The 27,363-nt window shown below is 40.4% G+C and overlaps 1 protein-coding gene across 2 annotated transcripts; it reads left to right on the top strand.

Annotated features, from left to right (window-relative positions):
* Window positions 1-26,526, top strand: Fam122b (family with sequence similarity 122B). 2 transcript variants are annotated; one of them, XM_021153388.2, is made up of 9 exons: window positions 1-944; window positions 3,712-3,790; window positions 9,281-9,324; window positions 9,415-9,469; window positions 9,719-9,820; window positions 10,101-10,186; window positions 11,044-11,105; window positions 15,918-16,014; window positions 24,583-26,526. In XM_021153388.2, exons 1-9 carry the CDS (start codon window positions 847-849, stop codon window positions 24,650-24,652), a joined length of 693 nt encoding a protein of 230 aa, XP_021009047.1. In that variant the 5' UTR covers window positions 1-846; the 3' UTR covers window positions 24,653-26,526. The 2 variants fall into 2 exon arrangements, with proteins under 2 accessions (XP_021009047.1, XP_021009046.1); XM_021153387.2 differs by having other exon boundaries at window positions 23,660-26,515.
* Window positions 26,527-27,363: the final 837 nt, after the last annotated feature.

Below are 27,363 nucleotides of genomic sequence, written 5' to 3'. Positions count from 1 at the left end.
CCTCGGAGGCTCCCATTTCTGAAGCGTGGGAGGCAAAAGAGGCGGCAGGTTATAGAAATCAATTTGAGCTCCAGAGGGTCCCGCGGGTCATTAGAGCCAATAAGAGATAGAAGCAGCGCCGCGGTGGCGCAGAGGGCCGATCCCTTTTCTGAGTCCTGCAGGCGGGCAGGGACCAGGGAGTGAAAAGCGCCATCCCTGCGCTGAGGGGCCCCGGGGACCGGGGCCCAGAGCATGGCGGACTGGACAGAGACCCTGAGCATGTGGAGGTGGGGCAGCCGAGGCCGCCTGGCCAGCTGTCAAGTCCTCATTGCTAGCGCTGCAAAGGCAGCCTCTGTAAATGTAGCCGAGCCGCGCTTGCGGTCCTAGGCGGGAAAAATGACAGCATGAGTTCTGCCACTGCCTAGTTTCCTCCCCTTTCTTCTCCTGTGCTTTTCTCTTCCACATTCTCCCTCCTCCTCTTTCCCCATCCCTGTGCCCCTTTACCCTGACCTTTGTCCTCCTTTCCCACTTCTATGCTCTTCCATTAGTGCTATGCCCTGCATTTCCATCTATCCTTTATCAACCCCTGTGCCTCTTTTTCTTTCTCCCACCTTTGTCTTTCCTCCATCCCCTTTTTCATCCTGTCACCCTCCCAACACTAGCTCTATATCCTCCTCCGCCCGCCCTCCACATCCTTCCTCATCTGCATCCTCCTCTCCTACTTTTCTCCGCCCTCGCGCCCAAGCCTCCGCCCATTAGCCCCCGCCCCCAGCTGCCAGTCCCCAGCAGCTCAGTCCTGCAGTGAGTCCATAGCAAAGCACCAGGAGCCGAGAGCACTGCCGGCTGTGTTGCCTAGCAAGTCTCCGAATGGCTCAGGAGAAAATGGAGCTGGATTTTGAGGCTGACACATCTGAGGGGGCCACCCTGAGACGGTCCAACAGTGCTCCCCTGATCCATGTGCTCAGGTGAGCTGGACTGGGGAGGACGGAGTGTGGGGATCAGAGGTTTGTCCCTGGGCAAGAAGTCTTCCTTCCCGAAAGTGCCAGTTCGAGTTCATCTAGACTCCAAACTGAAGGGGTTGAGGTCTTATTTTCTTAATAGTGACTTGGTTCCCTAGATGGAGGGAAAGTTTGACCTCACACTCTGGCCATGTCTGAGAAAGGGACCCTCCCTGTACCTGGGGGCCTTGCTGTGCAGTTCTAAAAGAGAATGTATGTGGTAGAAACCTTCTGGCTCAGCTGACAGGTTGCTTGCCCTGGCTTATTTCCATCAGGGCAAGTCAAGCTGAATCCCCTGAATTAGGCTTGTAACTTGACGCCTGTCTCTAAGAGGTGCTGTTTCTAAGCTGAGTTTAGGAACCCTGGCATTAACAGAGGTTTGCTTTAAGAAATCACAGTCTATCTAATAACTTGGGATTCCATGGTGTGGTTGTATCCTGTTAAGTGATTTGGATTTGTTACAGTGTTTATAGTTTTTGAAGCTGCCTGAAATGCGTTACAATGGAAAAAAAAAAGGAGAGAGAGAGAAGGTTTCTAGCTTAAGTCAGTCAAACACAGGTTTGAGAAAATAATGGGGAAAATCACTCCTTTAATTTTAGTGACAAGATATTGTGTTTTTGTATGAACAAGGCAGCAGGGAGTTTCAGGTGGAAGCTTGTGATGGTGAAGGCTGGTTGGCTCGCCTAAATGAACTATTGTATTCCACTTTTGTAAGTAGACAATTCTTCTGAGGTCAATTTCGAGACCCCACAGAGAGGGCATTAATTCAGGACAGAGCAGAGGATGGGAGTAATATTAGCCCCAAACCTTTCTTCAAGCACAGTTGAAGACTTGATAATGCTTTGCCTCCAATTGAACAGATTATAACATCTGTCTTTGACAGAGAGGCAAGTACATTTTTCCCTATATTTAAATACGATTTTGAAGCCGAGGGAATGATGAAGTGACTGAAGATGTTGTCCCTGGTATCATCAAGGGGTTTTGGGGTATTTAAGGGGAAACTGTGTCCTTTGTCTCTTGTGGCTACCCCACCTTCTCTCTCCTTGTCTTGCGAAAGTCTGGTAAACAAGCCATTGCTAAGGCCTTGGGCTGTCCCACTGACCTGCATTTAGACAATTGAGGAAAAAACCCACTGTTTTGTGAACCACAATTTAAGTAATTACTTGAAAGATAGCATGATGTGACAGGCAAGAGAAGAGACCAGGCCTGGTCTCAATTGTCACCAACTAGCTGTGCTAATGAGTGAGTGAGTTAACCTTTTCATGTGTGTTTTCTCTTTAAAATGAGAATAGCGGAAATAGGGATTGTCAGTGGTCTCTTAGAGCCTAGCACAGTTCAGTTTTGAAAATCCTTGCATTCTTATTACAGGCAAAACAGACTGTTAGACACTTAGTGATATTATACAAAGATGAATAAAGCACCTCTCCTGAGTAACTTAATATGCATTTGTACGTATTTTCCATTTCTTTCCTTGGATCGATTTTCTACTTGTGTTGTTATGCTGGGGAACCCCTTTCTTTATTAGAAGGTGGGCTTGGTATGTAGCTGTTCGGTAGTGCTTGTCTGCTTAGCATGTGTAAAGTCATGACTTTGCCACAGGAACATAGAGATATATTTACCATACTGACATGGTGGTATATCTCGAGGTAGACCTTTAGATGGGGATATTCAAGGTTCTCTTTTTTTGTTTTTTTTTTTGTTTTGTTTTGTTTTGTTTTTTGGTTTTTTTTGAGACAGGATTTCTCTGTGTATCCTTGGCTGTCCTAGAACTCACTTTGTAGACCAGGCTGGCCTCGAACTCAGACATCCACCTGCCTCTGCCTCCCAAGTGCTGGGATTAAAGGCATGCGCCACCACACCTGGCTATACAAGGTTCTTGATTCCATCTCTAGCCCTGAAAGCAAAACTCAAAAGAGTGTTTACCCAACTGTGGTGGTGTACTCTTGAGCCCAGGAGTTCAAAACAAATCTGGACGACACAGCAAAATCCTATCTTTGAAAAGCAAGGAGCTGTCTCGAGAAGCTTGCCACCCCCCAGCTTCTGTGAGTTCCAAGTAGGAAATGGTTGTATTATGTTTGTGGAATAGGGAGAAGTTTGTGCTATGCTTTCAAGGAGGCAAGGCTCTTGGGGTAGGTGTGAAGGGAAAGGACGGGTTTGACAGATGACAGTAGGAAGGAGGGCATGTGAGGTCAGAGGGGAAACATGAATAGAAAGGAAAAAAAAAGCAAACTTCTTCAGTTCCATCTATTCACTTGGACATCAGGAGTCCGAGGTAGAACAGTATTTCCGGTGCTTAGGGCAGACATGTTGGTAAGACTTCGGTCTTAAGAGTCCCCAGCTCTTCTCAGTTGGTAGCACATGCAGAGCAGTAAGTAATCCTCACGGTTCTCTGGGGTAAAGAGATGAGCTGTTCACATCTGACCGGAACTGGTTTAGGGATGTAGTTCTGACCTGAAGCAGCTGGAATGAACCAGTCTGGAGCCCCGCCCTATAGCTCGCAGCAGAGCTGTCCCCTCAGCCACTGAGGAGATAAGTATCTAGCTAGAGCTTCTCCTGCCGCACACCCGCCTGGCTCGGCCAAGTGGAAGGTAAGGAGTTCCTTGTCGCTCGGAAAAGAGGAGCCACTGAAGACTCCATTGTTAAGTACAGACTAGAGGGTGTTGAGTTCAGTTGGAAGATAGCTTCCTTTAGAAGACGCTAATCCTTTGATTTGATTTGATTTTTTCCTTTGCAGTGACCTTTCACAGGTTTTTGAGCCATATCCACTTAGAACTGGGAGGACCAGTACGGCAATTATGAGCCATCATAGCTTGGTAAGTATCAAAGTAAGTATGTGCAGTGATTTACAGCGGGAAAAATACTTCCAAATAGAGCTCTTTCTGGGAAATTATGTGCTGGGCACAATTGTTTTTTGAAAAAAAAAAAAAAAGAGATTTAATTTACACATCTTGCTTACTAGTTTTGCCAGGGCCATTCAGCTTTTGGTTCAGAGAGAGAGCGAGAGGAGAGGGAGAAGGCTTAAAATTGCTTTCATTGCTCTAGGGCTTTGTATTTGTAAAAAAATTATTCATTGTTATTTATTTCTACTTGCGTCACAGTCGTGAGGTAAATCAGGAGTAACCTCCAAATATAGCTGAGCACAGTGGTCTTTATTTGTCCTGGGATGTTAAAATAAAATAAAATAAAAAACATCAAATAGTGCCTGAGTGTTTCTGACATGCATCTGTCAGATAACATTGCTTGTCTAAAATAAAGACCCCTGTAAATTATGTGTTTATATTCCCAGAAGAGTGGATGAGTGTGTATTTTCTCTATAGCCAGGGCTGTTGGGAATCACTGGATTAGATAGCTGCACTGGGGAAAATTATGAAGAGGTTTTTATATAGTAGCACTTCACATGCAGAGCTCACTCACCCGGCAGCTTTAGACATCTGAGATGTAAGCACACAGACCTCTAAATGGCTGAACTAGATTTCCATAGTCTGTGCACAAAGGTTCATCCATTTATTTATAGGACAGCCTCTCTGACCTCTGAATCATCTAAAATTTATACACAATTATAATAAGCTTCCAACTCAGTGGTGTGTTAGAGGCAGCAAATCAGAAGGGGTTCATTTGGGTTAAAGGTCTGCTAATACTTGCTAGCAAGAGAGGAAAGGGAGAAACAGAAAGCAGACAGGGTTTTTTTCCTCCTTACAATGTTTGTGGTTTGGCACAAGGGCTGAGAGCCTGTTGATAGTCCCAAGGGTGTCACTAGTATAGAAACCTATGGTCATGTTCTTAAGGATGCCTGGTCATTAACCTTTTTCTAATTTCTACTAACATCTACACTTCGATGGTATTTTCCATGTTGCAAAGTACTTTCATTCATTTAGTCCATGTAACAGTCTCCATGAAGCAGAGAAGAGACAAGGCAAAAGGTATTTTTTCCCAATTAGAAGCTGCAGCAACTGACTCAAGTGACATAAGTGACTTGCTTAGGCTCACACAGTGGTACATGGCAGAGCTGGCACTGGAATAAAGATCTTCCAGTGCCATTCTGATTGCTAGAACCTGTTTGAGAAAGGGAACACTATTCACTTTGGAAAGATTTCCACTGAACTAGCTAAAAATACTAAAAGGGGATGTTAGCTATCTAGAGGTTAGATTTGCTTCACCTATTTCCCTGACGAGACTTGAAAATATAAGTACTTATTTTTGTTGGATATATGAAAAATGTTCTTACGTGTTATACAGCTGTGCTCCTGATAAGAGCCGCATAGCAAAGACGGGAAAAATGAATTTGCCTCTCTCCACTTCACTTAGCTCTTTTCTAAGAGGTGAAGATTCTTATCCGCGCTGGGTAGGCTCACCTGTCATCACTCCCCATCCTTTGCTCGGTGCCTCATTTTCTAAAGGGCCCTGGTAATTCACTGGTCCTTCTATTACCCATCAACCTCATCCTCCTCCTTTCTAGCGTTTTTGCTTCTTTGAAACCTAGTTTAATCCTTCTATCTCCTTTGTCCACATTCCCACACCACCATGATATTAATGACACTCTATACTAATATTACAGCGTATGAATCATAATGCGTTCACCCGTGTCCCATAGTAACAAGCAAAGAGTAAAATGTTGGCAAAGGAAATGGAAGGGCTGAGATGCTGAAAAGACAAGCACAGGTAGGACCTCCAGAATTTGCCAACCAATTAGATATATGTGAACCATCTAAAATGTATACCCAATTATAGTAAGCTTCCTCTCAGTGCTGTGTTAGAGGCAGCAAATCCAAAGGGATACATTTGGGTTAAAGGTCTGCCAATACTTGCTGGCAGTTGATTTGGAGGCCAAATCACATTCCTTCAAAATAATCATAGTCCTGTCACAAAAATGTAAGAAATAATTCAAACTGATGGAGTTTGCAGGATTGTAGCAGCCATAATGTAAATAATTACTGTTTTCCATACGAAATGCAAATGAATGTGTAATAGTATAAAACCAAATAAGACAATTATTCTGCTTAAGCAGCTTTACACTGTTACACCTTTTCTAAACTAACAATTCTGGGAGAAGGAGGACTCCAGCTGACTGAAATTGTGTTCCACAGTGACCAGGGAAGTGGTGTTGCCTTGAGTACTCAGAGAGAAGTTGAAAAGATGGGTAGTTTGAAAGGGAGATTAACTCTCTCCAGGGGCTAAGGTCCCAGTGACTGCACGATGTTCCATGTTCTCCCAAGCTCTAGAATCCCTTGTTGTTATTTAGTCTCTGCCCACTTCCTGCTTTACCCCTGTTCAGTTCCAGCCAAAGATACTTCTCATTTCACAGAGAATATAGACACCTAGCTTTTTGTTTTTAAATTTATTTCTTTAATGTGTGTGTGTGAGACTGCATGAATGAATGTGCACTATGTGCCCTCATGGGGGCCAGAAGAGGGTGTTGGATCCCCTGGAGTTGGAGTTACAGGTAGTAGTGAGCTGTCATGTGGGTTCTGGGCATTGAACTCAGGTCCTCTGGCAGAGCAGTAGCTCTTCGCTGCTGAGCTGCCTCTCCAGCCCTGACACCTGTCTTTTATACCAGGTTTCTTCTTAAAACACCTTGTGTTCACGTATGGAGCTTCTCCCTGGTGCCTAAGACAGTTTGGGGGGGTTGTTTCTTTGGTTTTGAACCTCCTGTCACTTTACACAGCTGTTGTCTCCTATCTTAAACACTCAGTCCCCTCCTTGGCAAATCTTTGGCTCCCACCTTCTCCTCACACATATTGTCTGGGACAGTGTGGCCTTCTTGCACCTAAGTCTGTCCCTCCTTTCCCTTCTCTGACCTTTGTCAAAGAATAATCTAGCCTTGACTATATCTAGCTCCTTGTCTTCTAATTTCCAGCTAGTTGGTAATGTTGCTGCTTCTACCACAACTCCATTAAGGGCTGTCCTTGAAAATGTCACTAATGCCCACTTAAGTGTCAGTGCCCGGGGGCTCATTCGTATCCCACTTGAGCTCTTTGCTTTCTTTAACACCGTTAGCCAGCATCTCCCTAAAGCTCTTAGAAAAAAAATTTCAGCTCTTAAATTATTCTTGTTTCTAGTTCTAAATATAGTTCTGTTCCTATCCCTCCCTGTTTCTGAGCCACTTTGTAGACTTATCTAATATTGAGAAGTTGTATATATGATCAATGTTGCATTGAAATTCTGACTTCCTCCATATTTTGGCTCTGCAGATGATTTCGCTACCTTTTGGCATTCTTTAGCTCTCACACTTACACACATGCGTATGCTTTCCCACCCCAGCCTGTTAGGGCAACCCTGTCTTATGTCCTGACCTGGGAGTTTATCATTTTTCAATGAACTCATTAAAAATTCAGCAGTAAGCATGTGTTTTTTTCATAATGCAAAAAACTACAACAAAAAAGCCACCACCAACAAAACGTTACAAAAGATTTTACTTGTAAAATGTTTCTTGTTTTAAAACCTAGGAAAGAAAAATGCAAAAGGGGTGGGTAATGGGCGTATATCTTTTAAGGTAAAATCATGTCTCAGTGGATAATTTTCCTTGAATTAGCTGTTGCCTAAAAAGCCCATTGTTATACCACTTGCTACATTATAATTGTTTTTAAAGTTATAATAGCATAAAGCTTTTTTAAGCAGAATAATTGTCTTGTTTGATTTTATACTCTTACGAGTTCATTTGTATTTCTTAGGAGAAAATACTAATTATTTACATCACAACTGCTACAATCTTGTAAAATCCACTGGCTTGAATTATATCTTACATTCTGTGACAAGATGGTGATTATTTTGAAGGAACATAATTGGGCTTCCAAATCATTTCAGTTTCATGATGTTAAAAAATGAGGGCTTAGGCTGGAGAGATAGCTCAGCGGCTAGGAACACTGACTGCTCTTCCAGAGGTCCTGAGTTCAATTCCCAGCAACCACATGGTGGCTCACAACCANTATAACATGCAATCCTACAGGACAAACAGCTGTATTAAGATCTCTTTCACCGGGCTGGAGAGATGGCTCAGCGTTAAAAGCACTGACTGCTCTTCTAGAGGTCCTGAGTTCAATTCCCAGCAACCACATGGTGGCTCACAACCATCTGTAATGGGATCTGATGCCCTCTTCTGGTGTGTCTGAAAACAGCTACAGTGTACTCATATAAATAAATAAAATAAATAAATAAATATTTTAAAAATTGCTAAAAAAAAAAATGAGGGCTAGGGCCCATTTATAGAGCCCTTGCCTGGCATGTACAAAGCCCTAGGTTCACCCCCAGCTCTCCATACCAGATATTCAAGAGGTAGAGAGTAGAGGATCAGAAATGCAAGATCATCCTCAGCTAAACAGTGAGTTCAAAGCCAGCCTGGGCTACATGGAACCCTGTCTGAAAGAGAAGAAAAGATGATATAAGCGAAAGCATCAATTATTTTGAAGGTTAACCTTGCCTTCTACCATTGGTCCTAGAGCAGGGTGCATGTGAGGCAAACACTCTTCCCCTAAAGCTGGTCTCCCTTTAACTATTATGACTCATGGTGAGATTAGAGATCAAACTTTAGAGATGATTTACAGCATGCAAGCACAATGTCCTTCTTGCCATTTTAAAGTATTTTGGAGAACATTAATCATATAGAAAGTATTATGTTGGGTCTGTTAGCCTATCTTTACTCATTAGTGCATCAGTAATAAAAATTGATAGCATTGGCACTGTTTTCTTTCCCATTTCACATAGCTTCTTATTTTACATTAGTGGAATAATGAATACTTCCAAGGCGCAGTCTTGTTTCCCTTAAATTTACACAGCTTTCCATTCATTTGGGAAAAGTGCTAAAGTCACTGCCTGTCTAGCGACAGATGGTGCCTTGAGGTTGGACACCTGGTGTACTTTCTAAAGATTGCATGCATTGCCTCTAGTGTATTAATGTTTAGGGGTTTGAAGAGCTATGTTTCTAAGAATATGAAGAATTATGTAGGAAGAGGTTGTACAGTATAGTGACAAATGCTTTGTGTTACAAAAGTAGTAAATGTTTCCATTTCCTTCCCAGTTGCTGCCACCTTTACCTAATCCTATTCTTAGTAGCAGACTGCATCAAATCTGAAGGGTCATTTTAACTTACTAGCTCAGTCTTAAATTGAAGACTAAAATCTTACAAATTATCAAAGGTACAGCTCCGGTTAGCTGGAATCATTACACTTGCGTGTACTCTAAAATCCCGGCAAAGCATAGCTGACGACCTGAGGATGGTAGTTCTGACCACCTGGGATTATTTCAGTTTTGTTGGAATAATAAGCACATGGATGAATGTTATGATTTAGCACATATGCTTATCCTTATAGGAAGAAGGCCTGGATATGAAGAACAGAAAAACTACAAATGAAAGGTTAGTGGTTAGCTAGGCAGGGCTTAGCCCCTGATGTGCCTTGGTTGTAAGCCCTGGTTTTTTTATTTTTACTTTTGTTTTTGTTTTTAGGGAAGCACAAGCAGGGATGCAGATAAGCCAGTCATGGGACGAAAGCCTGAGCCTGGTAAAGTGTTCTGATGTGGGCCTGTGTTGTCATTTTCCAGAAAGCTTTGTGTTGTTCACCTGATTTGGTTAATTCTTTTGTACACTGAGGCCCCTCCTGCTTCCACAGTGATTCTTAGTTTTGATCTCTGCTTAGTCAGCGAAATGTTTGAATGTGTCCATTTGTACTCTTCAAAATCTAGGTATGTTACTATAGTAGTGCCTAAGATCTGTGATATGCTCAAGGAGGATAATACTTTTATGTTTACAGAGTGATAGTGATTTCGACAAGCCAGAGAAATTATATTCTCCCAAAAGAATCGACTTCACTCCAGTTTCTCCAGCTCCTTCCCCAACCAGAGGATTTGGAAAGGTAGGATTGTTGACAAGATATTAACTGTCCTTTTCACAGTGAGCTGTTTATTCTAATACATATCTACAATTCAACTCACTTCAAGTCTCCATAGACTTGAAGAAGCAATGAAAAGCTGTGTCAGTAAATTGGAAAATGTCATATGTATGAGGCACTTGCACAGCTATGCTGCTTCTGTCATATTTCAAAAGAACCTTTCGAAAAACAACACAACAAAAGAAAAGCCCCTTTGGAGAACAAGAAGTGCAGTGGCTGTTGTAACGGTGCCTGTCTTTTCTAGCAATGCTTGTCGCCATCCTTGCAAATGTTTGTGAGCAGCAGCGGGATGCCACCGAGTCCTGTTCTCAATCCAAGACACTTTTCAAGGTATGTGGATGTTAAATGTGGAGACCGGAAAGATGGCTCAGTGGGTCAAAGCGATTGTTCTGCAAGCACGAGGATCTGCAATTAGATCTCAGAGCCCATAGGAAAAACTCATGGTGGCCACTCACACCTTTAGCCCCAGCACTTGGCGGGCTTGAGACAGGAGGAGAGCTCAGGCTTACTGCATGCTTAGCCTAGCTACAGATGTAGTAAGAGACCTTATCTCCTAGGAATAAGATGGAGAGTGAGAAACCATTTTTCTTTGGCCTCCAAGAGCTTTTACCACACAAGCATAGGAACCTGAACATGCACATGCTCCCTCACATTAATTTTATTATGGAATTTTTCAGATATACATCAAAATTGTTAGAACTTCATAATGAACACACATATGCTCACCACTTATATTGAGGCATTAACAGGCTTGGGACTTAATGCTGATTGATGGATTCATTGTGATCCTGAGGCTCAAAGCAAGAGCCCCAGTGCTTAATATTGGTTTATATTTAGAAAATACACACACACAGACACACACACACACACACACTCATCCACACACTAACATACCAACACCTATTTTAAAGATAAACGATTATAAATCAAAATGCAAATAACACTTGTAATAAGACGCTTTTCTTTGAGCAATTGTGTGTATTTTGTCTCACAGAATATTTTTTAAATGTCTTTAAAATGCCACGTCTTTTCATAACGCCACACGCCAACTCAAATCATCCCACAATACAAGCACTTTGTATTTCTGTCTATATGGCTGTCCATGTTACTTACTTGGGCTATAATACTGTTCGACTTTCATCTTGGAGGTACTTCATATCATCCTATTTGTTTATTTGTCAAAACAGGAGGAGTCAGAGCCCGGTCAAGTGCATTAGGCCCAGTGTTCTTGGTCCTCTTAAGAGAAAAGGTATGTGGTAACTACGGTTAATGCAATATATATATATTACATGCTTTAAAACGGCTACAAGAGTAGCTCCTGAATATTCTTATCATCCACCAGGAAAAAGGCAAAGTACGTGTGGTAATAGAGGTGTTTGTATATGCACGCACGCACCAGACCTGACACTGCACACCTTACTAAGTCTGGATACAGTCATGTTACTAATATTGGGGGAAAGGAGCCATCTCACTTTGGGCGTTGCATTTAGCCAAGTTTGTATTAGAAACTAGAATTCTGGTCTGAAATGAACTCACAGAATTACTTTTTTTCTAAAGAAATGTTAAATATTTTCAACATGTTCTATAGGTTCTAAGTTATATAAATTAACCATTTTATATTGTCTATATTTTTGTAATTCATATATGAATCATATTCTTATATTCATATTATCAATATACATTCCAAAAATATTTGCTTTTCAGTGATCTGAATCTAACAGATGCACAATTTGCCTTGTGTGCAGAAATCTACACTGGCATAGCAGATAGGTCTGTAGACATGGGATTTGCTCAGGTGGGATTCACTTCCCTATCAGCAAAGTATGTGTCAGCAAAGTAAAGTCTTCAACTATTCCAGTCCACAAAGTCCATTTAGAACCACAAAGTACTAACATTTTCTCAGTTAGCAGTACTTTTACATGGTTCTATAAGGCCCCTGATAGCATCTGTTTCTTTAAACATGGCTGAGATAGTTGATACTGGTTTAGTCATTATTCCTGGCAATTTGACTGTACAATTAGAAGTGCCAGGCACCATTTTATTTTGCTTTTTGTCATTAGTGATTTGACTTGGTTTGGTTTTGATACATAGTCTTAATGTCACTCAGGCTGGCAGTGAACTCACTACATAGCTAAGACTGGCCTCGAACTCTTGGTCATTTGGTTTCTACCTCCCAATTGTGATTCTAGGTGGGTGCTAACCATATCCACCTCGTTTTCTTTTTCTTTTTCTTTTTTGGATCAGCATAGAAAGTAATGGGTTTCTTTATGTGTTTTACACATACTTAGTTACGTTGCTCCTCCTCTACCATCCAACCTCATCCCTTTCTTCCCCTAGTGCCCTCTCTAGGTGCTTTTCTTATTTGTATCATTGACCTTCCTTTTCTGCTCTCCACTGAAGACCTCTTTTTTTCTTCTTAGACCTTTTCTAGTTTCATAATCTATACCCACACCCACACTTACACATAAATGCACATATATAAAAATTTAATCTGGGATATCCAGGTTTCACAGACCCACATAGTTACTTATACATAATTTTTAAAAGATTTTTGCCTGCATATATGTGTATCACATGCATGAAGTGCCTGTGCAGAGCAGAGAGGGCATTGGGTCCTTTGGGACTGGAGTTTGAGAAGATGGCTGTGAGCCACCACTGGATGCTAAGAACCGAACCCGGGTCCTTTGCTAGTGCTGCAAATGCTCTTAACCACAGAGCATAACATCTCTCTGGCCCACATCGACCTAATTTTTTAAAGGTGTCCCAAACATACATTGGAGAAAAAAAATAACAGCCTCTTTAGCAAGTACTATTGGGAAAACTGGACATCTATATGCAGAAGAATGAAACTGTACGAAAAAGCACTTCAAAATTGATCAAAGACCTTAATATAAAACCTGTAATGCTGGAATTTCTAGAGGAAAGCACTTAAACCTACAGGTATAAGCAGATGCCATCGTAAAGATTAGTTTTTAAAAATTGCCTTAAGGGAAAAAAGTAATCCAGGGCCTGAAGAGATGGTTCAGTGGTTAAGGGAGCATACTGCTCTTGTAAAGGGCCTAAGTTCTGTTTCCAGCACCTAGGTTAGGTAGCTTACAGCCACCTATAACTTCAGATCCAGGGGGAATCTAATACTGCTGGCTTCCAAAGGCTCCTCCACTCATGCACGCGCCAACACGAATGCACACACACATGCATAGCTAAAAATAATAAAAATAAATCTTTATTTTTTTTTAAAAAAAAAAGCAGTTCTGCTTAGTGTGGAGATTTATGCCTGGAATCCTGGCATAAATTGGAAGGCAAAGACAATAGGACTGCCAGGGCTTGGGCTATCCTGGGCATAGTGAGTTCCAAGCCAACCTGGACACAGCGAAACACAAGGCGGGAGGGCAGGCTAAAGAGATGGTTCAGCCGGGCATGGTGGCACACGCCTTTAATCCCAGCACTCGGGAGGCAGAGGCAGGTAGATTTCTGAGTTCGAGGCCAGCCTGGTCTACAAAGTGAGTTCCAGGACAGCCAGGGCTATACAGAGAAACCCTGTCTCGAAAAAAACAAACAAACAAACAAAAACAAAAAAGGAGATGGTTCAGTGGCTGGAACGACTACTGCTCTTGCAAGACCTGGACTCAATTCTAGCTCCTGATACCTTCCCTTGTACCTTCTGCAGGCACCAGGCATGTGCTGCACAGACATATTCAGGGCTAAAACATTCACACACAGAAAAATAAACAAATCTGTTTTATAAACCCTCAAAAATAAGCAATTCAGATCACCTTCAGGACCAGTAAAATACTAGGAAAATGGCGTTGGTGAAGTCGTTCTAGTCCTAGCACACACACAAATTCAGAAGTATTATATTTAAGACAACTTAGAATTAAGACATCAAACAGTTGTATGGTGCCACACAACTGTGTAATCATAGCACTTAGGTAGTGGAGACAGGAAGATTAAGTATTCAAGAGTATTCACCTTCTTCTTAGCCATTTCAAGGTCAACTTGGCCTCATGAGGCTCAGTCTCAAAAAGATCAAATAGGGCTGAGAGTATAGCATAATTGGTAGAGTACTTGCCTAGCATGTACGAAAGCCTGAGTTGGCTCTCTACTGTGGTATAAGGAGCTCGTTGGTGCATACCTGTAATCACAGCACTTGGTGGGTGGAGGCAGGGGGACCAGAAAATCAAGGTCATTTTCTGCTAACTGGGAAGTTCAACACCATCCAAGATGGATACATGAAACCTTGTTTATGAAAGAATGAGGGGTGGGGAGACACAAAGGCCCAGAGACAGACTGTGGGAAGGATACACCCAGCATGTTGTTGCACATGCTGGAGGCAGGAGGATCACTGTAGTGGAAAAAGTTGCCCATATTCCAGTGGACAGCCTCAAACTCATGCACATATAAAAGACACTAACTGGATTTAGTAGGTTATAAAATAATAAGGAAGATATGAAATTGGAATGCAAATATGGGGAAAAGACCTGGGGAGAGTAGGAGAGGGAAATTGGGAGTGAATACGATCATATTTAATTTTATACACATATGAAATTCTCAAAAATATAAAGGTGCTAATGCTTTGGAAAGTACATCCTGATAGTGTCAGTAACTGTATTTAGTGAGTAAGGTCTCTTTATTTAATCTTGCAAGCAATTATTTATAACCTTAGGAATGTTCTTAGGAGTATTAGGTGAAAGTACACTTTAAGCTAAAGCTATTATTGTTGTTATTATTAAAGTAAAATCTGTCCAGAAATTGAATGGAATTAGTGTTTTTGGTAGCTGTTCCAATATTTGCCAGTAGGTGGAGGGGTTCTTTGCTGGAGTTTCAAACCTTGTAGTTTCAAAGTTCAGTATTAAAGCATTGAACAAAGCCAGTTAAGAAACATAGTTTTTATGAACTTTAGTAATTTTCATAGTAGCTCAGAAGAAAAATAATATGATTTAATTCATAATAGGGGAAAATGAAGGCTACATGTGTTCTTCTTGGATCTTTTTCTGTCCTAAGTTTTTCGTTCAGTTCCACAGTTCTGGTGAGGTATAGACATGCTTGATAATTTTTGCTTGCTTCCCTTCTTCTTTTGAGACAGGCTGCTGTGGCTTTCTGAGTAGCCCAGTTACTCTCAAACTTGGTGGTTATATTCCTGCCTCTACCTCACCAATGCTGGATTACAGACAAATTCATGTTTATCTTAAATTGTCTTTTCTATTCTATTTTTAAACTCAGATAAACACCGTCAAATTATAAAAACATGCTCATTTGAACTAGAAACAGAGCTTGGGGCAGAGAAGAGGCAAACAACCCTCAGTAGTTAGCAGGCAAATGTTAAGCACTGTTCCTGTTGATGCTGTTTTATGTTTACTAGTTCTGTGGAAATCTATAGGGTTGAGTAAAGCAGCATAGTTCCAAATGTGTGAACTGAGTTACTCTCATTGCTTTCTCAAAGCTGGACTTTCAGCTATATTTCTATTTGTAGTATATCATCCAACTCAACCTTCTATTGTCCACCCTATCAGAATATACATTTTGTTGCTGTCTCAAGAAACGTTAAGATATTCAAAGATATAAAATAAGTATTCTTTGCTAGTCATAAAATATTCGCTGTGAGTTTTAACTGTTTGACAATACCTACTTTATTTCTACCATTGGTTAGTTTTTATTTAAGTTGTCTGATAAGATCCTTGTTCTCTTCTATTAAAGTGTCTGTGTATAAAACATGTGCGTAATGTATGAAAATTAAAGTTATTAATACTTGGCCAGAGTATATACAAGTATATTTCTTTTATGTTAAAGCACATAGGAAACTGACTCTATGGAGGGGGCTGTTTTGAGAGATGATTTACTATGGTGGGTGTGAGCTAACCCGGAAGTAGATATGCAGCCCAGGATTGAGCTCTTGCTCTTCCTGCCTTGGTCTCGGGAACTCTGGCCTCCTGGCACATGCAGGAGCTTTTACAGAATAGCAGCCAAAAGCAGTCTCCTTTGACTAAGCAAATATCACCATCACTTAGCCCCAACCCCATGTTTGTAAAATTGTTTTATGGCAGCTATATTTCTTTTGTTGTAGGGGAAATGGAGATGGAAAGCCAGCCTAAGAGACCCTTCCAAGGCACCACCAGCATGCTGTCTACCAATCCTGCACAATTGTCTAATTTCAGTTCATGGTAAAAATGAAATTAAAAAAAACTATTAGGGTATATGACTCACATTTAAAAAGAACCACATTGAAAGAACATTGAGAATTTGAAATATAATCCATGCTCACATAGGGGGAGTCTCCACGGAGGTGTAAGTGGTTTTGAGTGACCAGGTCCTGAAAGCCCCAAGTACTACTTTGGAAGTGTATGTATCCGTTTCTCACCTTTATTTCGTTCCTAGCCTCTGTTAGGTCAGCCTTTCTCAGTGAATGGGGTGGGGTGGTGTACTATCATCAACTGACTGATCTGAGAAAGAACCTCTGGGTTACTGTGCAGAAAATGTACATTGATTGTCACTGCTTTGCTTGCATTTCAAGTTCCATGCTGTTCACTTCTAAGACATGGCTACATCTTACCTATCTGTATCAGTTGAACTTTGGCTCACTGTGACAAAGCCCTTGTTGTAAACGAGGGAGGAAAGAGTTATTTCCGCTCATGGTTTTAGAGGTTTCAGTCTGATGTTCTCAGACTCTCTTGATTCTGGGCCTGTGGTGATGCAGGTCATTATGGCAGTAGGAACATCTGGCAGGGGCTGCTGCCCTCATAAAAGCCAGGAAGCAGAAAGGAAGAGACTGTGGACAGGGTATGACTTTCATGTTTATGCCCCCAGTAGCTTCCCTGCTCCAAATAGGTTCCTCCTCCTAAAGTTTCTGCCACCCAAAATAGTACCGGTACCCAGGCAAGCAAGCATTCAACACATGAGCTGGTGCGGGGCATTTCATATTCAAAACATGCCTGTGGGATTTACTAAGTAATGTGATCTATCGTGGTAAAAATCTTCTTAGGAAATTACAGTAGTCATTCACAATGCTCATTAAGATTGCAGTTTCTCTTTGCATTTTGAAACACAAGCTTATTCTATAACCCAGGCTCACCTTAAGCTCACTATGTAATCAAATCTGGCCCAGAACTTATACCTCTCCTGCTTTAGCCTCCTGAGTACTGGGACCACGGCATGTACCATCAACTCCAGCTTAAATGTGAGGTTTCTTAGTAACAGTTACTAATGCGGTGGTCCAGGTCACATGACTGATGGCCGTTCTCATTCTAGTTTAGGTCTGTAATGTAAGAGTTTTCAATGATTTATGAGAGAATTGACTTCTTTTCCTATTCTTGAAGTTGAGCAATTGGATGCTGACAGACATCTGGGAGGAAGGCATAGTAGCAGTTTGTAGGTAATATTTTGTAATCTTTCAGGATATTCTAGTCAACTTGCTGAGTACCCATATTCTATATACAATTACATAACACCTTTTAGGCCTTTCTGTTCCCTGGGATTTAAAGATGAGAACCCTTTTTAAAAAAAAAAAAAAACCTCATGGGGGCACTCACTTTAAACATAGAATGGTACTCTCCAAATGGAAAAAGTATAAAAGCCACTCACTCTTGTAAGGGTCGACAATTCCTTCTTCGTAAATTGCATGTGTATTATTTTATTTAAGATAACTTGCACTTGGAGGTGAGCAAGCCCTAGTTTATTATCTTTCGAGAGGCTTGCTGACTAGTACTGTTGGAATGCCTTCTCAATCATTCCTATTTATTTGTATCTTCCACCGTCTCCATGTGTCCTTGGTAGCTCAGTGTGCTAATTTTGGTACAGAGTGTCTTCCCAGATATGTAAAGATTGCAAAGAGCAGTTCCTGAAGCTGGTCAAGAGGACTAGTGGATGAAACTATATACTTGCTGCACACTGCATGTGGCTTTTATGGTAAAGTGTGAGTATAGGCACATGGCTATAAATAGATTTGCATATCCAGTTGTTTATCAAGTGATCCAATGAGGAAAAAAGTTCCCAGCATTCTGTCAAGCAGAAAACAAAGACAATGAGGAGCTGGGTGTGTAACTCGGTGGTAGAGTGCATGTTTAGCTTATACAAGGCTCTGCGTTCTATCTCCAGCATGGCAAAACATGCATGGTCAGATTTATATATATTCATATTTTATCTCCTTTTTTTATATTGCCACAAAACAGTGAAAGAAGTTTACATGCAAATTAGAAAGCCAGGTTAGGGAGCTGGTTGTGGTAGCACTGGCCTGTAATCCTAGTGCAATGCAGGCTGAGGCAGGCTGCCATGTTGGAGGTCAGTCTAAGCTACATAGTGAAAAGGAATAGCCTCAGCTATGTAGTAAGATTGTATCAAACAAATAACAGGAAGGCAGAACACAGTAATAGAAAACTTCTCTAGCATGCTTGCAGCCCTGTGTTTGATCCACAGCAATACGAAAATTCAAACTAAAATGAAACAAGAAAGAAAAGAAAACGTAATAGTATTTATTTGTGGTTCTCACTCCTTATGTGGGCAATCATGTTTTAAGCCTCACAGCCTTACCTGGCTACCTGGCTACAGCAGTGCTGTTGTTACAAACCATGAATAAACTTGAAATAGCTGGGCAAGTGCTTCAGCCACATGGTGATTACCTTGTTTCAAAAACAAAACAAAACAAAACAAAAGCAAAACAGAAAAACAGCACCCAAAAGGTATTTGCCTAATTCGTGATCATATATAGATTGTGGAAGCGTGGCTCAAGTGCTGACTAAAATTAAAGAAACTTATTCACAATTCACAAAAAGTAAGCTCTCAAGTGCTAGCCATGTCTAGTGGCACATGTCTATAGGCCTAGGTACTCAGGAAGCTAGGTTTAAAGGATCATAGAGCTTAGGAGTTTTCAGCCAGGGTTGCATACGGAGACTCCCCTCCCCCCAAACAAAACAAAACCAACAACTAGAAAGATGGCTCAGTGGGTCAGAACACTTGCTGTACAAGCATGACACCCAGCGGCCTCCTCTATGCACACACATGCATGCAGCACACACACAATACATCTGCAGCATCTACCTAAAAGCCCGGCCCCACATAGGCCTATAACTCCAGTGCTGGGGAGAAACAGATGCATCACTGGTGCTTACTGCTTAGCCAGCATAGCCAGGAAACTGGAAACTCTAGAGATAAGACAGTGCTAAAGCAGCCCACCCAACATCCTCCGGCCTCTGGTCTCTACATGAGCAGTGATGAACATGAATATTCATGTGCACACACATGAATGCACTCTACATACAAATGCATACACAAGCCTTGCAAAAGCAGTTAATTAACTTTCAAGTAATGTTTTTAGTTGAATTTGTGAAGTCTCAAAGGATCTTAAAGCTTAAAATTGCGTTAAGATCTGTGGGGCACCTCATATACTAAGGATGCTGACATTTATGTCTACAGTGAATAAATTTTGTGTGAGTTACTCTTAATATTGAATCGGGATTCTGCATTTTCAGAAACATCTGTCTCTTGATGCAGTTCAATTGGTCAAAATCAGACATCCATATTCTTCGAGATAGGGCCAGAGATAGGAACCACCTGTGTCCTTATTTCTGCTGCTAAATATGGCAGTATGCTTGATAATGAAAGTAAGGACTCTTTCTTTTAGAGAGTATCTCAAAGATCTGATAACTAGCAGATATGATCTCATCTTTTTAAACTTTTCTTTATTCCCTGTCCCATACCACAAAGATGCATTTTATAGTCTTTAAAGTTTATGTGCTACTTAATAATCTTTAAAACTGACGTCTTTGAAGTATAAATTAAATTAGAACTTTGAATGTAAATCCATTTAGGCTTTGTGTCCATTTGGCCATACTTTTTATTTCCCTTTTTTTCCCCCCTAAAAATACAAAATCCTGAAGTCACTGTCAACAGAATGAAGGGAGCATTGCTAACTACAAAGCTGGAATTATGTCATTTTATATTTAGTATTTGTGAACATCAAGAGTTTGAGCATAATTTAGAAGTATGCCTTGTATGGTACTTTGATTGATTTTTTTTCATATTAAGAATTCCCCTACTGTTCCTCATTCAACTGGGAAGAAGACTGTATGTGTCTGTAGCACTGCAGAGTAAACTAAGGTATTTTCAGACTCCCTAGCCCTGTGGTAAAAATTAAGTGGTACCCTGTTCTGCCCATAAGAGGAAAAATTCTTGAGTTTTCATACCCAGCGCATCAGTGTTTAATGTGATGGTTAATATTAACATTTTGAGTTACATTTATAGTTTGAGCTTTCTCATTACATAGCCCAGACTGGTCTGAAATTTAGTGTGTAACCCAGTCTAGTCTTGAACTTGAGATTTCCCTGCCCCAGCCTCATGAGTTCTATGCCTGCAGGCATGTGCTATCACACTCTGGTTACACAAGTCCTGACCTACATGGACCTAATTAATGAATAATCATTATTTTTTAAATTTCTTAGGTAGAATTCTTACTCTTAATCCAAAGCTAGCCTTTTGTTGTTGTTGTTTTTTGTTTTTTTCGAGACAGGGTTTTGTAGACCAGGCTAGCCTCAAACTCAGAAATCCTCTGCCTCCTGAGTGCTGGGATAACTCACTGTGCAGCCAAGGATGATGACCTTGGACTCCTGGTGCTCCTACTTCTGCCTTTGAAATGTTGGGATTCCAGGCATATGTCACCATACCTAGATCCTTCTCTACATTTTATTTATTTATTTATTTATTTATTTATTTATTTATTTATGTGGGGCATGCAAATGTAGAGATCAGGAATTGGTTCTGTCCTTTGAACTCAGGTTGTCCGGCTTGGCAGCAAGTGCCCCTACTCACTGAGCCATCTCACTACAGCAGTCCTGGCTGGGATGAATCCGTTCCCTTTTAATCCAGAGAGTCCTATGTCTGGTCTGAATTATCTTTTCTTTCCTATGATTGTCTAGCTTTGGGCCCCAAGTGAAAGGAAGGCTCAGTACCATTAGCACTCTCATCAGAGGTTATGGGAGAAAATAAAAAAACTCAAATTGAACCAGAATCCATTGCTTGTCGAAGCTCTGGTATAAGATGTGATGGCAATCCATACAATTGATGTTCACACAGTAATCCCTGTGGATTACACAGTTGCACAAGTCCTGATTGTACATGGACATAATTAATGATGGCAGTGATATGGCTTGCAGTGTCAGCTCCCATGGCCATGTGTTCTGCCAGGTTAACTAGAAGAGAAACCCAGTCTTAGTTCAGTGGCAATCTCTACTTTAAGCTTTACAAGGTTTTGAAGGTAAATTGTGGTGGAGACAAAGTATAGCTATACCATTTTTGTGAGTTAGAAAAAATAGAGACTTTCATGTGGAGTGATGGAGAAGACATTTTGAAATATTCAGGTTTTTTTTTCTAATTGGTAATATCTCTGTCAGCTTTTTTCTAATAAGTAATCAACAATGTTAAGAAAAACATCTCACTGCACAGTCTTATTTTGTTTTGGAATGAGTACAGGAGTCACCTAAGCTAGCATGTCTTGGTACAAAGAAAATCTTCTAGTCCTGGGCTCGCTCACTCTCCTCCTGCTGCTTGCAATAAGGAATTCTTTCTTTATCTTTAGATTATCTGCATGGTGGCCAAATTTTAATCTAAGTCTTTTTCTTCCTGCCAAATGGCATAGAGCATACCCTTGTGCTGCTCAGCCAATATGTGCTTTAGGAAAGTCAATTCATTTTAATATTAGTCTAGGCAGAAAGCTGCAGGGGAAAACTCACATATGTTCCCAAGGCAAATAGAAAGGTCCTTTGGATTTTCCAGTGTCTTGGATTATCTGTGCAACTTTTTTTCAGTTGTTGAATAATTCATATTTTTGGACCAGTTGGCCGTGTCATTTAGCAAATATCAGAGCCAACTGAGTTTTCCAGACTTCTTCCTTAAAAGTGATATTATTAATGATGCATTTGACAACCGTGTGTATAGTGGAGGAGTAATGTGAATGATACTATTTCTACTTTTTAATTGTAGTCTTCCAAATCCTATTTGTAATCTGTCTCCACCTAAAAACAACCCACAGGCAACCGAAAGAGATGGTGGAGGGGACTATGGTGTAGCTTCAGTGGTAACATGCTTGCTCATCATGAACGAGGGCCTAGACCCCATCCTTAGCACTGCAGGTAAAATCATGAAAGAAAGAGATGGCATTTCACATGAGTAGAAAGGCAAGAGAGGAACAGTTGCCTTTCAGGAGAACAGTGTGGGCCCGAGAGTTACAAATGTACTATAAGCTTCTTTACAGTGGAAAGAAATCAACTTGGAAACTTACACAAATAATATTAAAGGGGTAACTTTCGATTCCACTTATTAGAACAAAATGGAGTTTTGCCAAGGAGCTAGTGGCAGACTAGAACCCATATTTCCTTCTCTAACTCTATGTTTTTCTTCCATTTCAAAAAATAAAAAAGTGTCTGTGTAAACTTAAACTGTCAGACTACTCCTTCAGTTCATCTCTCCCTGTGTTCTCTTGATGCTACCCTGCCTCTGTGATTCCAGACCCGTTCTTGCTTCTTCCTAACCCTTCCTGTAAATGCTACTCATCCTTCGCGCCAGAACACAAATCTCACTTCGGAGAATCCCTTCACTGGGACTCCAGATTAGATCAGGTTACCCATATGTCAGACTCTCATACCCCCTGGATCCTTTCCATTTATCACTCATGTCACGAAGTGTAATTATTTTCATATGAGCCTCAATATTTAAATCTCTGTCTCCTCTACTATCCTGTAAGTTCAGTGAGGCTGGGGACCTTGTCTGTCCTTTACATCATTGTCCTTCAAGTATCTACATACCTTCTACACTTGGCAGGCACTTAGTAAATATTAGAAGAAGGGAATGAGTACATTCAAGGCATATACAGAGCATAGATCTACAATACCTGGGAATTGAAGAAGAAAGGCAGCTTGATGTCAAGCAGAGGGTTTTGGTTCCATGAAAAGTATGAAGAAGCCAGGTTTTGAAGGCAGGACAACATTGATTTGTGGGCATCTGGGCTAGTTGGAAAGCATGTCCCTGGGATGGCTTATGGAGGCCCTTGGTGTCCAAATCAGTTTCAGAGGGAAGATGAGAGCAGAGGCCAGTTGTTTGGATTAAAGAGACGTGATGGAGACTGTGAGAAGAGAGCATTTCAGAAGCTTAGGTGGAGAGGAACTGAGAGGTGGAAGAAAAGGAGGCTCTTATGGCTAGCAGGGGATATTTGGGTCTGTAAAGAAACAGGAAAATGGATTCATAAAATGAAAAGAATAGCAAAGACATGTACTTAGAGGGGAAAATCATTCAAAATATTTGCCTTGAAGCCTCTTGGGAGTGGGCAAGGAAAATGGTCAGTTTCAGGCAGTTGAAAGACTTTCCTCAAAAATAGAAGTAATATTTCTGAAGGCACACTCGGCAAGTTTGAGAACAAACAGCTTACTAACTATTAATAACAGAAGTTATTCTTGCTCTGAGACTCTTGAAAGGTAAGAAGATAAATACGAAGATAGAAATATTTCAGATAGAGGACAGGAACCCCCCTCACAATCCTGGCATGGCAAGAGGAACAGTTACCATATGTTAGATAGTCAGGCGCCTCCATAAGGATAATCAAAGTATATGAGACAGTGTGGCAAGTTTCACTTTGGGTTTCTGTAGTTTTATGAATTTCACAAGTCTCTCAACATGGTGTAGTATACATTTCAGTGCTGTGGCCTTTATGCTTCTTATTATTTACCAATGCTGTACTGATGCGTGTGTCCGTGAAATCATGTCATTGCATGTTATGTTGACCCTGATACATGCATTCGCTTATAATTCTTTTTGCTTTGTCCTCAGTTCAGATATTTTGGATGGCAGTAGTATCAGCAGTGGCTTGTCCTCAGACTCACTGGCTACAGGCAGCGCTCCCGCAGAGTCTCCAGTAGCATGCTCCAATTCATGCTCTTCGTTCATCTTGATGGATGATCTCTCACCCAAGTGACTTAACCATTTCTGATTGAGTGTTTTAACTGTTTCCCACATAAAACATTCAGTGAGGAATGCAGAGAACTTTGATCCACAATGGGGATTAAAGTTTGGCAGATTGCAACCATTCCGATGATGCTCCTATTTCTGGGCATCTCTCCTCTAAAGTTCAATTTTGCAAGCAGAGTCACCTTACTAACATCTGTTTGGGCTGATCTCATTTTGCGTTTGATGACTAAATCTCAAATACACATTTCTGATTGCTTGGAGGACTTTTTCCCTAGTGCCTCAAAGAGCACCTACTTTCAAACATTTAAGGGGAGCATTCATGCGTATTCTCTATAATTGTTCTTTTCCCTAGCAGTGGCAAAACAGAGTTAATCAGAAATTCTCTTGCTTGAGAGATTTATAAAAATTCTCTGTTGACTACATACTTTCCCATCTCTTTATTTCATGGTAATATTCAAATTGTTTTTGATTATATCAAATTTTCATTTTGTCTGCATCAGCTTTAAAGAACATTGTTTTGTTTCCCTTGCCTGTTTGACCTGCTTCCTTGCCATTTTTCTCACCAAGGAGAAGAAACCCATAGTTGCTTCCATCACCACCATTCTTGCTTCTTTGCTATTGGAATGTATGCAGTAACGTCTGATTTTACAATGTAGAATGAACTAGACTTACAGGATGCCTGCATTAGTCACCTCAGGTTCTTAGGACTTTGCTACCACAGTTGCTATTTCTCTCCCCATACCTGGTGCCTTAAGGAATATATAAAATATTGTTGATATTTCTAGGTGGTGTTATCAAGGAGAAGAAATTCCTGCCTTGACCAGATGTGTGGAGCATCTACAAATGAACGAATAGTTATTTACACAAACCACTGTACAAAAGCAAGCAAGCGTCCATGAAGCTGTCAGTGTCTTGGGTAGTATTATGAGGCCTTAGGTGCCTTGGGGTACATTGCCGTCCTGTAGGGACTATGTGTCGTAGGGTCTTGTGGAAATGGAAATGGAAAATTCTGTTTGATTTTTTTTTTCCTGATTCCTTGTTGTCCTTGAGTTTGTTCTGTCACGTGGTGACCTGGTGTTCTTGGTTTTTGTGCTGTGCTAAAGTCAGAACCCTCTTCTTGTCCTTGTTGCCCTATAGAGGTCAGTTTAATATCTTAATATCAGTTACGGAAGCTTTGAGGAGCTAAAAAGGTCAGTACTACTGTGCCCTCTGCTTCCAGAAGTGTTTTGAGTTCTAAGCAGTGTATATGCAGTGTGACATAACATATACTCTGTAATTTTTACAAAAGAAAACTCCTGACTAAAATATTTAAGAAATCCACGTGTGATCTATTGTGGCAGTATTTATTATACATTACACTAGAAATGGTGTAATAGTGCAATGTCTGTGCTGTTAGATTTCTTTTAATGTTCAACCTGGTGGATGGACTATTTGTTTAATATTCCCACTAGAATCGTGTTATTAAGTGAATGTAAAAAACAAACAGAAAATGATTAAGCATAAGTCTTTTGAAATCTCAAGTCCTTGGAGGTGGTTTGAAGGTGTTTACAGACTAGAAATTAGTGAGCTTGAAGCAAAACCTCTCTTGTAATTATCGGAGACCATCACTTAGCTTGCTGCAGTTCCATTATAGAATCAGGTCTTAAGTTTACATTGTAATCACTGTCATAAAAGCTATTACTGGCCTGGGTTCCCATGTTCCTTTAGCCTGTGAAAAGCTCCTCATCCTCCAAACCTCACATAAATGTGCTGTTAGAAGACTCGCCCACTTGTGTGCTATTTTAAAGAAACAATTCTTCCATAGCACTCGGTGTATCCACTCTGTTAATGAACCGTATTCAAAGGCTTTTGCCTTCATAATGATAAGAGATGAGTTTTTCTTTCAGGAGATTTGTCTGCCTTCACTCTTCTGTCTTATTTGCCTTAAAGGGACACTTTGCAGTTCAAATTTAGAGTCCAAATTTAGGACTCTTAAAAAATAACCTTTGAAATGTGATGATACCTAAATTTGTGTTTAAAATTCAATGGTAAGGTAAAACCAGAGCAGAAAACTGAAACTGTCCCAATGGTATGATGAGATCAAAGAGGCAGGAGGATTCCCTTTACTGTTTGAGACCAACTCTTTTACTAATGTTTCTAATTGAGTGTCTTCAATTTGTTCGTTCTCAATTCCATACTCATCTACAATTCATTCTGATTACTCTTGCTCCCTACCCTTCCGCATCTCTGTCCCAACCATCAGTCACCACTTCTTCTTACAGATTCCCTTATCACATTCTTGTTTTTTTCGTTGTAAAGTAACCTTTTGTTATTGTTGTCTTCTATATTGTTTAAAAGGACTAGAAAGCTAAGTTTGTGCAGGGATTGTTTTGAAATAAATAAAACTGGTAATATGCTAATCCACAGAGCAGCTTTGTTGACAGTACCCCTTTATTTTTATATAAAGTCTAATATTTGAAATGTAGTTCTTGTTATAAAGTAAAATTCTTTCTTCCTATTCTCATATTATATCATATATTTTCAGCTTCTCTTTGAAAACTACTACAAAAAAATGAAACCATAATAAAATCCTATAGATACTGGTTTTGCTTGACTGACTTATAAATCACTGTTTTATGATAACTGCTTTTGGAATAATAGAAAGTTTTGTGAAATGTTGACCTAGTGTATACCCTAAAATTGTGAATTTAATAAAGTATATATACCTGTATAAAAAGATGGAATCGTAAAAGTCTGCCTCTCTTATTCCTGTTGATGATATTATTCTCTGTCCCCATATCCCAGGAGCTTATTCTCTGTTTCTGGGAATAGGTCAAGTTTTGAGTAAAGGATTATCCCGCACACAGAAACTAATAGGAAGCTCTATTCTAGTTCAAGCTGTCTATCCCAGCAGAGAAGAAATCTCTCTACATGATCTGCCAATTCTTCAGGAGTATTTTTGTCACATTCAACAATTTAGATGGCTTTGGCCATGGTGTTGTATTTCTTGCTTGCTTTCAGTTTGCCTTTAAAGAAAACCTCTATAAGCCTCTATAAACGGGCAAAAACAAAGCCTTTAATACATGTTTCACATTATAAACACTTGATTTTAATTTTAGTACTTTTTAAAGAAATAGACAACTTGCCTTTAAAACAGCACATTGTGAAATAATTTCTTAAGGCCAGAAAAACTGCAAGAACATCCAAAGACTTTCTATATACTGTTCACCTCAGTTCCCAGTTTTTAATACTGGGCCACATTTGTTTGATCACTCTTTCTAAATATATGCCCCCACACTTTGTGTATTTGTATGCATGTGTGTGCATAACTTCTTAGCCGTTCAGGAATAGTTGTAGACATGATACTCTATTACTATGAAATGCTTCAGAGTAGCTTTCTTAAATATAAAAACATTTGACCCACCTACTCCCGTGTTACAACTATCAATATGACCATTAAATCTGAGAGTCTGTTTCAATTTTGCCCATTTGAATATCCATGTTTTTTTCTGGCCTGATGGCATAGTGGCTACCTATGGGTGACTCTAATCCCATCATTCCTCCAATGTTTGTTAGCTGGTATTTTA

Source organism: Mus caroli, chromosome X (assembly GCF_900094665.2).
Source record: "Mus caroli chromosome X, CAROLI_EIJ_v1.1, whole genome shotgun sequence".
Lineage (NCBI taxonomy): Eukaryota > Metazoa > Chordata > Mammalia > Rodentia > Muridae > Mus > Mus caroli.
The sequence above is the reverse complement of the archived record's forward strand: the minus strand, read 5'-3'. Positions and strand labels throughout refer to the sequence as shown.